Source organism: Chenopodium quinoa, unplaced genomic scaffold (assembly GCF_001683475.1).
Source record: "Chenopodium quinoa cultivar QQ74 unplaced genomic scaffold, ASM168347v1, whole genome shotgun sequence".
NCBI classification, from domain to species: domain Eukaryota; kingdom Viridiplantae; phylum Streptophyta; class Magnoliopsida; order Caryophyllales; family Amaranthaceae; genus Chenopodium; species Chenopodium quinoa.
The window spans coordinates 1,584,812-1,596,738 of record NW_018742244.1 but is presented as its reverse complement, the minus strand read 5'-3'; the positions used below and the strand labels follow the sequence as shown (position 1 = coordinate 1,596,738).

Below are 11,927 nucleotides of genomic sequence, written 5' to 3'. Positions count from 1 at the left end.
TTCCCCACCAAGGATAGGGCTAGTTTATTGCTAAGTTCATCAACATTCAAGTCACCTAATTCTGCAATTTCATTCTCTTCATCTGTAATACTCAATTTTGACCAATTCTCAAGAAGTTCTCCTGCCATCCTGATTAGAGCACCACGGAGACCCCCCTACCGGAGAAGGAGAGACCGCTTGAACGCGCAAGAGAGCAACTCTGACCTCCGAACTAGGGAACCCTAACTCCAGAGCGAGAGAAATAGTTCTCATTGTTGGCTCTCTTATTACACTTTGGATAATGCTTAAAATAATCAAACTTTATTTATTTTAATAAATTTGCGGGTGATGCGTGTATGAAATTTCAAAAAACTCGGATGATAATATGGATCTTTAACTCTCTAATTAGATAATGAGGTTGAAAATAGTTAGTTTTATGAGAATTAAAAGATAAGGATATCATAAATAGTTCAACTTTTAGAGGTTACAAAGTGTTATAAATGTTATTTACAAGCGTTGTATTTGTTTTATTAAAGTAATTGATAGTATATTAGCTTTGATTAAGTGTTTGTACATAGGGAACCCATGCTTAAAATCCTACCTCCGATCCAAATTACTCGCAACTTTGGAATATTTTATATCTCACAAATAATACCCAAAATTACGAGTAATTTGGACCGAAGATAGTCTATAGATCCTATAGAATGTCAATGTTTATCGTTTATGCATGAACCACCTTGAGTGAGCAAAACTCCAAGGTTGTTAATGCTTTGAAAATTATGCGAGTATGTTTGCATTAGAAATTGGCTAAATAGAATTAAATTAACTGTTTTTATTTTTTAAATGACAGAAATAAACTGTTTTTTTTTTTTTTTTAAATGACAGATTAATACAGTAAGATTTATTGGATTTGATTTTATATTTCCCCTTCTTTATATGTTATCCTAAAGCTTAGAATTTTTTTTTATTTATGTAGTAGTTTAATAAGAGTTGTATTAAGTGGGTAAAAAAGACACTTGACATCGGCTTGTTGGACCCAAGTCCAACCCACATTAGTCCATATGATACAGACATCACAGTTCACAAGTAACGAAGTGTAAACTAGTCTTGCAAATAAAAACAATCATTTACCAAATAAAGAAACTATTCTGCTATTCATAGTAACAGAACTACCATTATGTTCAACATTTACAGAAACAAATCACCTTTCAGTAGTAATGTAAAAAAAATCAGCAGCATCTTTTCTACTCTGTATATAAAAAAGAAAAGGAGTTTACGACTTTGGAGGGGCAGCTCTCCAAATGAGCTCGACCAAGATGAGGCCATTCTTCGAGTCTATCAGGTTATACTTTTCGTTTATCCGCTTGTTGCTGACGACGTCACTGAGATTGATATCAATGTATCCCAAAGATTCCTGAAAAACAATGGAATTTTGTTCATATCATAATTCATAACCAGGCAATGCAAACAAATCAAAACTGCCTGAACAAACACTTAGTTGCGCTATCTTGAGTCTCTCCATATCATTTACTGTCTCTTTGAGACCATAATGGCATATTAGTAAATCCAATTCATTAAGTCATTACTATTTTAAAAAAAGGTGATCAATTTTCCCAAGCATCCTAAATATAGTTTGCATTTGTGTGTAAATATTAATTTTAGATGGATGGAGTAAATTAAGATAAGAGCCTAATAGTTAAAGAAATAGGACTAAAAAATAATTACCTTTTGATGCAGTAAACTTCTTGCCGAGGTACTATAAACTTCAATATGCAGCTTATCATTTGTTGGAGGTTCTTCTAGAACAAACTGAAACTGCTCATCCCATCTTGGATCTCTATTCTTCTTGATAGTCTGCAATAGCATAGTCAGTCAGGTTATTATACGTCTTCAAAGAAGATTGTACCTATTCCATGAGGACCTAAAATACTCATCAGTAAAAGTGCATATACGACCTTGGCCATTCTACACATATTTGAGACAAACATGATCATGAGGCCAGAAATACAAGGAAAATTGACAGTTTGTCATATATCATGACAAACTAGTAAACTACCCGTCAAATGAATCCATAACATACCACACCATTGTCGCAGTGCCTCTATAAAAAATCACATAATGAGAGCAACGGAGCAGTCAACATGGATGCAACCCTTCCCCCCACCCCACCCCACCCCCACCCCAGACAAAATTTCAAACTTAAATTGATTAAAAGAGTCAGTGATATTTTTGTAGAATAAAGTCCATAAGAATACAAAGTATTAAATAACTCATCACCTTAAAATAAAAATAAAAAATCTAACTACAATATACTACCTTGGTCTTTCTCTCCTCTCCTCTGAAAATGACACGTGCATACGGGTTTGTATGGTGCTTTCCTTCCAAATCTTGAGCCTCCTGTAGATTCACAACAAGTACACCACCACCAGCGGGTGTTCCTGCAGGTGCTTGTTGCACTGAATCTTCAAAATCTTTTCCAAGATCCTCCTCTTTAAAAGCTTTAAATGTCAATTCTAACACAATCTGTCCCCGTGACTTCTCGTTTTGAGGATCATTTGGGTCAATCTTTTTAAGGAGATCAAGAGTGAACTCCTTTGGCTCATCAGGAGTAAGGTCTTTCAAAGGAACAGCATTGATACCCATTTTCTCATGTTTGCCAACCTAATATGAACAGGAAATAACTTCAGAAATTATCAGCACAGAGATAGACATACAACCATATAAGTATACCAAACAGCCCAGGAATACCTGCTCCCAATCATACACATTAATTTCTAAAGTCTGGGTCTGTGGATCTCTGACTGTCAAATTAAACTCTTCATTCCATTCAGGATTCAAGTTCTTGTGCTTCACTGTGGTTTTTTTTGATGGTGTTTTATCATCGGTGAGCTTCAGTTTTACATATGGATCTGATGCACCCAGGAGATCTTTCTTTTTCAGCTTCATTGCTCTTACAACCTTTACATGTAAAATTCCTACAGGCTTCCTCAGAGCTCTGAAAAGTTTGCAGCACATACATAACAGAGGTCAATGGCAACAATGGCATAGACATGTCAAAATACAATAGAATAATAGGTGTCACGTATAAGAGCATACTTTGCAAGATCCAGAATAGGTACTTCAAGTGTACGAGGCCAAAGATACATATTAGCCACTTGATCTTTAATTTGCTCCTGAAGCAAGAGAAACAAAACTGAAACAGGTTCATATGTTGATCTGGAATACAAAAACGATCGAAACTAAAATGCACTAAAACTTTCTTACAGCCAGAAATATTGCATTTATAATGGTGTTTATGAGAATAACAATGAAAAAGTAGGACCCAAAGTACTATATCTAAAATCAGCAAAGGACTAAATTGATATCCAAAGTTCAACACAAGAATTGAAAATAAATTGATGGAGCACCAAAAGATTTAGCTATTCTACATTGTAGCTCTAAATCTTTAGAAGAAAAAATCTGTAGCACTAAGCACTTTTAAAAATTAAACAAGTAATTTTGTGCACAAAACGCAATGCTGTGTCTATATATCATCATGGCAAACTCATTTTGTCGGCAGACAAAATCCATGTGCTTTACACGCTCTAAATTAAAATTTTTTAAGCCTGCTTAAACAAGAAATGGAAAGAATTATGAAGGACTTCTACAAGGAAACATAATCCATGTGCTTTACATGCTCTAAATTAATATTTTTTAAGCCTGCTTAAACAAGAAATGGAAAGAATTATGAAGGACTTCTACAAGGAAACATAAAAGACGGAGATGGAAGAGGATGACAGTACTCTAAATTACAAAAATACCATCTGCCATCAGCCTACTCCCTCAAAGATGGTCATATGGCAACACAAAGATATACAGCTAGGGAAGCATCACAAAAAACGTATATCCTTACAAAGATTAAAGTATGTCCTTAAAAGAATGCAATAATAAAAAAAGTATATGAAGAAATATACATTGCAGTGTCTTAAAAAATTAAAGCTATTCATGGCTATAAAGCCTACAGTAGCAATCATATACACCAACATTATCTTACATTTCCCTCCTATAATTCCATGACAGGATCAAAGTGCAAAGAAGGGGACTTTAAAAAGATCAGTCCAGACATATTCAAATATCATACCGCTAATATGATAGATCAGCTGAAGGGCTGCATGACAGGAACTTTCCTATGGTTATATAGGATTTAATTGAGACAGCTTGCTCAATTTTATTTAAAGACCCAAACATGCTCATAGAATGCACAAAATAAACAAAAGGGTGAAAAATGAAGGACAACGTACCTGAACAAACCTGTACAGACCTGGAATTGACATAAGATCAGCTCCCAGAACCTTCAGTCCAAAGTCAACATGCGGCTGCAAGATAATACATGAGTCATTTCTATGTTTTCCACACTTGCACAAATATTTAAAACAAATAATAAGAAAGCTTAAAATTAGCAATTACAAAAAAAAAATGTATAAGATAACAATGACCAAAGAGCAACTAAGGAAATTTTAATCGGCACCCCTTCAACAAGATGCAACCCAAACTGCACACACCCTCATAATGACAATAAGAAGGGAGTTCTAATACGATAAGATGAAGAGAATCCATAGCTAAGTAACTATTATTGATATTACTTTAGAAAATTTGTGTTTTCCAATCTTAATATACTCCATTATTGTTTAAGATGAAAACAACTTCTTCAGAAGCAGGACTTCTGATATTAGAGGGGAAAAAACCAACAAAAACAACAATAATCACTTTTTCCAACATTGAAATTGTATTAATCACTTCCACCAATAATCATTTTTTCCAACGTTGAAATCGTATTATTGTTTAATCACTTTTTCCAACAAAAACAGCTAATTCCAACGTTGAAATTGTATTACGCCCCCACCCCCAACTAATTATATACATTAGAAAAAAAAAATGAGTAAAAAGAAAACAAGATAAATAAAACTAACAAATCTCAAAATATCGCATACCTTCTCCATAAGAGAAACATATATGTTGGCAAAACATGGGAAACTTGGTACCAGGGGCTTGAAAGTAATACGAGGAGAAGCAAATACTTGAAGATCTAACACCTGAAATAAATCCAAATAAATTAACTCACTAACAAAGTAGCAATGAAATTCAATAAATCTCTGCTCTGATCATCTCATACACTATACTAAAATGCACCTTTGCCAGTTTCACAATAAACCAAGTACCTGAGCTGTTGCCTTCAAGCCAAATGCTTTTATACCAACAATGATGTTAGGATTTCCTGCCCACTTCAGCGATGGTTCCATAATCAACTCCTTCTCATCTGTCACATAGACTTTCATACCTACAGTAGAGGAAGGATGAATACCAAACTACAGAGTTAAAACAGACTATATACATACATAAAGCTTCTGGTGCCAACTTATCATCAAACAGCATATGCAATTATTAAAAAAAATCTTTATTTATTGTTTGAGTTTCAGTTAGAGGGAGATTTTAAAATACAGCTGCAACTTTATTACAGGCTACTAGGGACCCACCAAGATAACAAGTACACAAATTTTACTCATTTCTAATCAAGTAAATCAATGAATATCATTATTGGATAAGTGAGTGAAGATAACAGAAACCTGAATATCAGGCTGGCACAAAAGTCCATAATTATCTTAGAATATCGTCTAACTGACATAATCAATCACAGAAACCATAGTAATAAAAGAATACACTACAATGACAAACTTGACACAAAAATTCTTTATGCATATTTTCTAAGTCAAGACCACTTTTCCACCCCCACTACTATCTAAAATGAAAAAAAGGGGGGGGGAAAAATAAAGCTGTGCTAAAAACTTTCAGCTTTGTACACTTATAATAGAAGGACGGCACTAAATAATCATGAAATTTAGTCCCTCAGCATATCTCGCATATTATTACAAGGCAGATTAACATCATAAGAGCAAGTAAACATAGAAGAGCTCATAACTTGTCACGTAGAAAGAAAAAAAAAAAAAGTGACACTAATAACCCATGTACTTCACATAACCATTAAGCTACACCATTACTATAATAGTCAAGTGAAGAGGCATAGCTCATAAGCATAAAACCCCTGGCTAATATATGTTATCACAAGTCACAAGCATAGCCCTGGCCCCTGGTAACGCTAACAAATAAACCACATCCATTCAAGTTCATCTTATTTAATCATTTTGTCAAATATCACAATACCAACAAAGAACTTTCACTCACCTTAAACAAATGATAAAACTATGTAAAATATATAGGATATGACAAACTATACACAGATAAGACATCATAGGAGAACCCAAAAGTGGAGCTTAAAAAACATTTTATTAAACCTTATCCAGTAGAAAGGAAGACCTTTATCCAACTACAAAAAAAACTTAGAGATTAAGTGGAAGAGAGTGGGTATTGAGGTGGAAGCTTCCATGATGTCCGGAAAGTTTGTATTCTTCATCATTCATCATCAAATTCTTACTCCATACTCCATAGTGGATTGGTGGGTTATCCTCTGATTTCTCCAAGTTCTTGGGTTTCCCCGAGTAAAATCACTCAGTTGCTTGCTTAATTGGCTTCATTATTGTTAATTTGTGGGTAATTACAAATCAATTAGCACTCACTTTTACCCATCATCCATTACATAAAAATAAAAAATAAAATAAATAAATAAACAACCTTATTTGTGACCTCCCATAACCCTCAACAGCCACAAGCAAACCAAATTTTTCTAATATTTAAGTGCAAAAATCTAAAACAAGGGATGAACAAAAAAAGATAAAAGTTAAAACTCACATAGCATTATAACCATAAATTTTTATACTCAGCTTTTGAGACATTTTATTAAGCTCAACCAAACCCTTAGTAGTGGTATTTCTGATATCTTAGCGTTAATAACCATAAACTTCTTTACTCAGCTTTTAAGACAATTTTTAAGCTTCTAAGATCTATTCTCTTGCATCAACTCATTCAAAGTAAAGAGTAAAACTGACCTTGGAAGGTTGGTGGAAGGGACCCTAAAGTCAGCTTCTCGAATTCGACATTATCAATTTTGTATTTTGGAATTTGCTCAGCTATGATAGGTGTTGCAATATCCTTTGCAGTTTTGCATATTGCCTGTGTACAGTAGTAACCCTCTATTAGCCAACATAAAGAGCAACAACGAAATAAAGGGAGTAAATATATTGAAATAAATAGGCATATACCTTGTCCAGATAGGGCCACATCTGGGCAATAAACTTGTTCAGCCAGTCCATCTTTCATAAAAGAAAAGGAAAAACACAAGCAAAAGTCAGAACCATAAACTATTCAGTAACAATCAATGACAACAAAGAGGGCCAAAAATACGAAATACATACACGCTCATAATCAGGGTTTTTCACCCAATGAGGTATTTCAGGAAGTAATTGCTGAAGTTTATCAGATTCTTGCTCAGCCAGTGGACGGATATCGGGATCCTATCAAAATCAAAATATCATTACAGGTCTACAGGAGGAGAGGATGCCAACATATAACTAAGACACAAGTATCAACATTTCACAGCACAAGAATAGTCAGCTACTCAGCTGTCCATCCATCAACACTGCCTACTTCTTCCTTCCGAGAAGACATCAGCATCATAAAAAAGTACGTGGATAATTACAAATGCCAATTGCAAATGGAAATAAAATACAAAAGAAGATACCAAACATTAACTTTTAGCCCACCAACAAATCATTCACTTGCAATCTTTAACAGTATAGAACACTCCAAGTCATGTATGGAGTCACATTAAAGTGCATAACTAATCATCAGAAAGAAAATACTAATAAACAGACCAGTAGCGCATATCAGGTCAGTACCAACTCATGAGATGTACAAGATTATATCAGTAGTTTGACTGCTACCTAAAGAGGCTCCCATCCAAGGGTAAAACTGTTGATCATTCAGTAAATAGTGCGGAGTCAGATCCAGACAAATTGCAAAAATACTAATATCCAAGCTAAGTCATCTTTGATGTCACTCAGCTGTCTCCAGAAATTGTTTTAGTAGTGTATGAGAGAAGCAAATTGAAAAATTTGCCTCCCTCCTTATTTCTATCAAACATTAATAGCTATTTTTCCAGTAGCCTATCAAGAGAATTTTTTGGCAAAACATCAAAGCACCAACTACTTAAATCCAGATGTACTTAACATCACCAATCTACAGCAAAAGGCACTCCTACAAATCTTCGATGAAATGCATGTATAGAAGCTTACAAGTATTAAATTACAAACAAATATATATCCTAATTCAAAATCTATAACTTGGTCTAAGTTAATTCCACAAGACACACTTTGGGGTAAAATTTACTTACCCTCCCCACATCCTCTGGATATCTAGTCGCTGTGATTGGTGGGTTATCACTTGACATTATAGAACTGTAAGTGTAAGGTTGTAGACCCAAAAAAATTATCCCAGTTCAAAGTAAACATTATGGGTCATGGAATTATCAAGGCCAAAAATATATTACCATAATAATCTCGTAAATTGAAAATTAAATTTCAAAATCCCAAACACTCCATTTCCAATAGTGGTAGAAAAATTAATATTAGTGACTACGTGTCCGTATTACCGTACCTTCCCGTGCAACAAGATATCCTTGTGTTAAAAAATCATACCCAACAGTGACAACAACATCAAAACCTTAATAAACTAGTATGAGGTTGATTGCATGAACCAAAGAATTTAACTTTGGTGGTCAGCAAAGAACCCTCCATCCATTTCTACCATACCAAGTACCCAGCAAAGTAACAGCAAGAAGCTCATGCCCCATAGAAATACTTCTCACCCTATCAGCAACTAATTAACCTCAAGTAAAGGGAACATATAGCCAACAAAGTGAATCTTTCCTCAGCAAATGGAAATCTATACTTAGAAATTTAAGATAGAACACATTTTACTACATTCATGAGAGTAGCAAGAGCCACAACATTAAGCCAATTTGGGTTCCAAGTGGACATAAACCTACTCCTAAATTCTAACCCATGGAAACCAAAAGGATAATTGGTTTAAAATGCCAACTCCTCAATATACAAAGCACAACATGACAAAGTCTCATCATAAGTGATCAAGGGGCATTGTCCTTCACCAACCCGAAAAGCCTTATATTAACCCACCCAATCCAACAGAAGGTGCCTTGTAAGAACCAGCACAAATTGAGGTCCGAATAACCGTAATTGTGTCCAGCAACTCAGCTAGTCCTCTCAAAGGACTCAAACAATAAACCCTCCTCCTGCCACCCATTTGTCAATTCTCAATCCAAAATTATAATCACAAGGACCTCATACAAATGTGCAATATTCTTCAAAAAAAACATCAACATCAATCACTAGTTGGCATTGACACCCAAAATTAAGAAAAAATGGACATACATAGACCTTAAAATATGGATTCCTTTGATAATGACAACCTAATATTATGGTCCATAATCAATATCAGAACTCTGCATGATACCTCAAAACAATAAATAAGACAAAATCGAAAAACCCCACATGTTCCATAACACATTACAATCTACTGTTGCATCAAATAAACATTACAGTAACAATTTCATCATATATTAAACCCAGAAATTCAAAAAACAAAAAATCAAAGGAAATTACCTTGACATCGGTAGGCTGAAAGTAAATGAAGAGATAATACCCAACAGTAAGACCAATCGTAATCCCTAAACCAAATCCGACAAACCCAAAAATCACACTAAAAATCCGAAGTATCGGACTCCACAAACCCATCTTCTTCTTCCCTAGTCTCTATGAATTTTCTCCGTATTTGTGAAAAACAAACAAAACCCAGAAAAAATCAGCAGAAACCCAAATCAGAAGAAAAACTTTCGAATCAAATCCGTTACTCAATAGGCAAGATTAGAAGAATAGATGACACCCAAAAAGTTGTTTCCTCTTTCTCTCTCTTAACAACGTGAAATGTAATTACCAAGCACAAGTATAATGATTCTTTAATGAAATTTGATTACTTTCTAAATTGGCAATATTACCAACTTTTTTTTGGTGAAACGCTTGCTTTTTCTAAGGAAGATGATCAACGTTTAACAGAGGAGAGAGAAAGAGATAGAAAGAAATTAATGGAGATGTAAAAAAACGGCATTAATACGGCAGTTTAGGAGGTCGGAAAATGGAGCGGTTCATGAAATTGAGAAAGGCAGATGCTGAAACGTGCTTGTTCATTTCATGGTTTTTTTGCTGGGGGCTAAGGGCCCACCATCTCTTCCCCCCTCAAAAAAAAAAAAAAAAAAAAAAAAAAGGCCCTATCTCTAATTAGAAAGTTTTTAATCGATTTGATTAGGACAAATTAGAAACCTAAAATAAGATCATGATTTTGTAGGCCAGGTAAATCTACCATGTTGATGTTTCTTTGATTGTCTATTTTTGGTGAAGGGTTGTGTTTTCCTCGACTATTCAATGTAAGTTCGAGCAAAAATATATACACTACAAAACAAATATGATTAACAAGAACTTGTCCATCGGTCTGATCTGGGCTGATTTTGGGTTAGTGACAGGTTGCGTTTGGCTCGATCCAAATATTTTTTATGAACAGGCATTGGACAAATATATCTCACTTTTTTTACCTGACCCGAAAAGTCTGCTAGGCCCACTAGAAATTTAGGATCAAAATAATTGTAATGGCTAGTGTAGCCAATAATGTAATTGTGCTCTTTTTTCTTTCATTACAAAAAAAATATATATTAATTTTGCTACACAATCAATGTACAAGATATACTTAATCAACTAGCTACTAACTTGTAGTTTAAACTCTTCAGTGATACAAAAATCAGTATATAAATCGGGTAATTCCAAGTCATATATGTTTTGTAATATGGCATCAATATGACGACATGTAATCGTTATGTTCAATGAGGAAACATTTCACATAATGTTTGAAGGTGACACATGGTGGACTAATGTTGAAGATAACGTGCTTAAAAGGAGAAAATATAGTCCTATTTGGTGAATATATGGTTGTAAACGCTGCACAAATTTAAAATCTGCAAAATATAGATTCAAAACAAATGCAACAAAATTTTAATTTTATTAATTTGATAATTTTGGGTAAAGTCTCTAATTTGCTCCTCTAATTCAATCTCCACTTTGACTTTGACGTAATTTTCGGATTGACTTGATTTTCGAACGAGGGTTGTCGATGCTTGATCTCGATCGAAGTTTTGATGCAAAACTTTGACTTATGTTGATGTATACCTTTGACTAGTTGTTGATGCAGACCTTTGACTTGAATTCTTGATTGAGGGACAACGAGGCTTGATCTCGATCATGACTATTTGATGTAGAGGTTAAACTGGTGACTTGCAATGCACTACTTGATGTTTCATAGTTCTTATTTCCTTCGTGTTCAGGGTCGTCGAGGCTTAATCTCTTCCACGAATGATCTTCTAGAGTAGAACACACGTCGAATGCTTGTTGCTCTTCCGGTAGGTTTTTAGAGGTTTTCTTTGGAGAGGTTTGGAATTATGAGAGCTAAGGTTTTTTATGTTTTCTATTGTAGTCTCCTTGTTTCCTCTCTTCTCCCCAAATGAGTTAGAAAGAGTCCTATTTATAGATCGAGGCAACACTCTTAGGGTTAGGGTTTAGTGTACATTATAAATTGGGCTTGACAATATAACCAATTTATGATGGTCTAGCCTATACGTTGGGTTTTTATAATTTAATAAAATAAAATGTGCTATATTAATATATTTCACCCAAATTAAATAATTTAAATTAATAGTCAAACCATTAAGTAAATAATTTTACTTTTAACCCGTGTATATTCGATGTGGCACTTATATAAATTTCAAGTGCTTACAATGGTAATTGATTAATATAGCTAGTTGTATCAACTTGTTTGACTAGCTGGTTTATATAAGAGTGTTTAGTATATAACTAGCCTTCTGGCCCGTGCATTTAGCGATTCACTTATTTATAGGT

At 34.2% G+C, this 11,927-nt stretch overlaps 1 protein-coding gene across 1 annotated transcript; it reads right to left on the bottom strand.

The window, feature by feature from the left end:
- Nucleotides 1–1,102: 1,102 nt before the first annotated feature.
- Nucleotides 1,103–10,392, bottom strand: LOC110739335 (synaptotagmin-2-like). Its single transcript, XM_021919804.1, has 12 exons — nt 9,591–10,392; nt 7,326–7,424; nt 7,173–7,223; nt 6,960–7,083; nt 5,178–5,296; nt 4,950–5,051; nt 4,260–4,334; nt 3,076–3,152; nt 2,728–2,974; nt 2,296–2,640; nt 1,705–1,833; nt 1,103–1,393 (listed from the first exon to the last, which is right to left on the bottom strand). Exons 1-12 carry the CDS (start codon nt 9,720–9,722, stop codon nt 1,253–1,255), a joined length of 1,641 nt encoding a protein of 546 aa, XP_021775496.1. The 5' UTR covers nt 9,723–10,392; the 3' UTR covers nt 1,103–1,252.
- Between the last annotated feature and the right edge of the window lie 1,535 nt (nt 10,393–11,927).

Excerpts from the sequence above, each read along its gene's own strand:
- LOC110739335 (XM_021919804.1), bottom strand. The coding sequence starts at position 9,722 with ATGGGTTTGTGGAGTCCGATACTTCGGATTTTTAGTGTGATTTTTGGG. Across the intron at positions 4,335-4,949 it reads ATGTTTCTCTTATGGAGAAG|CCGCATGTTGACTTTGGACT; the intron begins GTATGCGATATT and ends ATTATCTTGCAG. Across the intron at positions 2,975-3,075 it reads CCTATTCTGGATCTTGCAAA|AGCTCTGAGGAAGCCTGTAG; the intron begins GTATGCTCTTAT and ends CAAACTTTTCAG.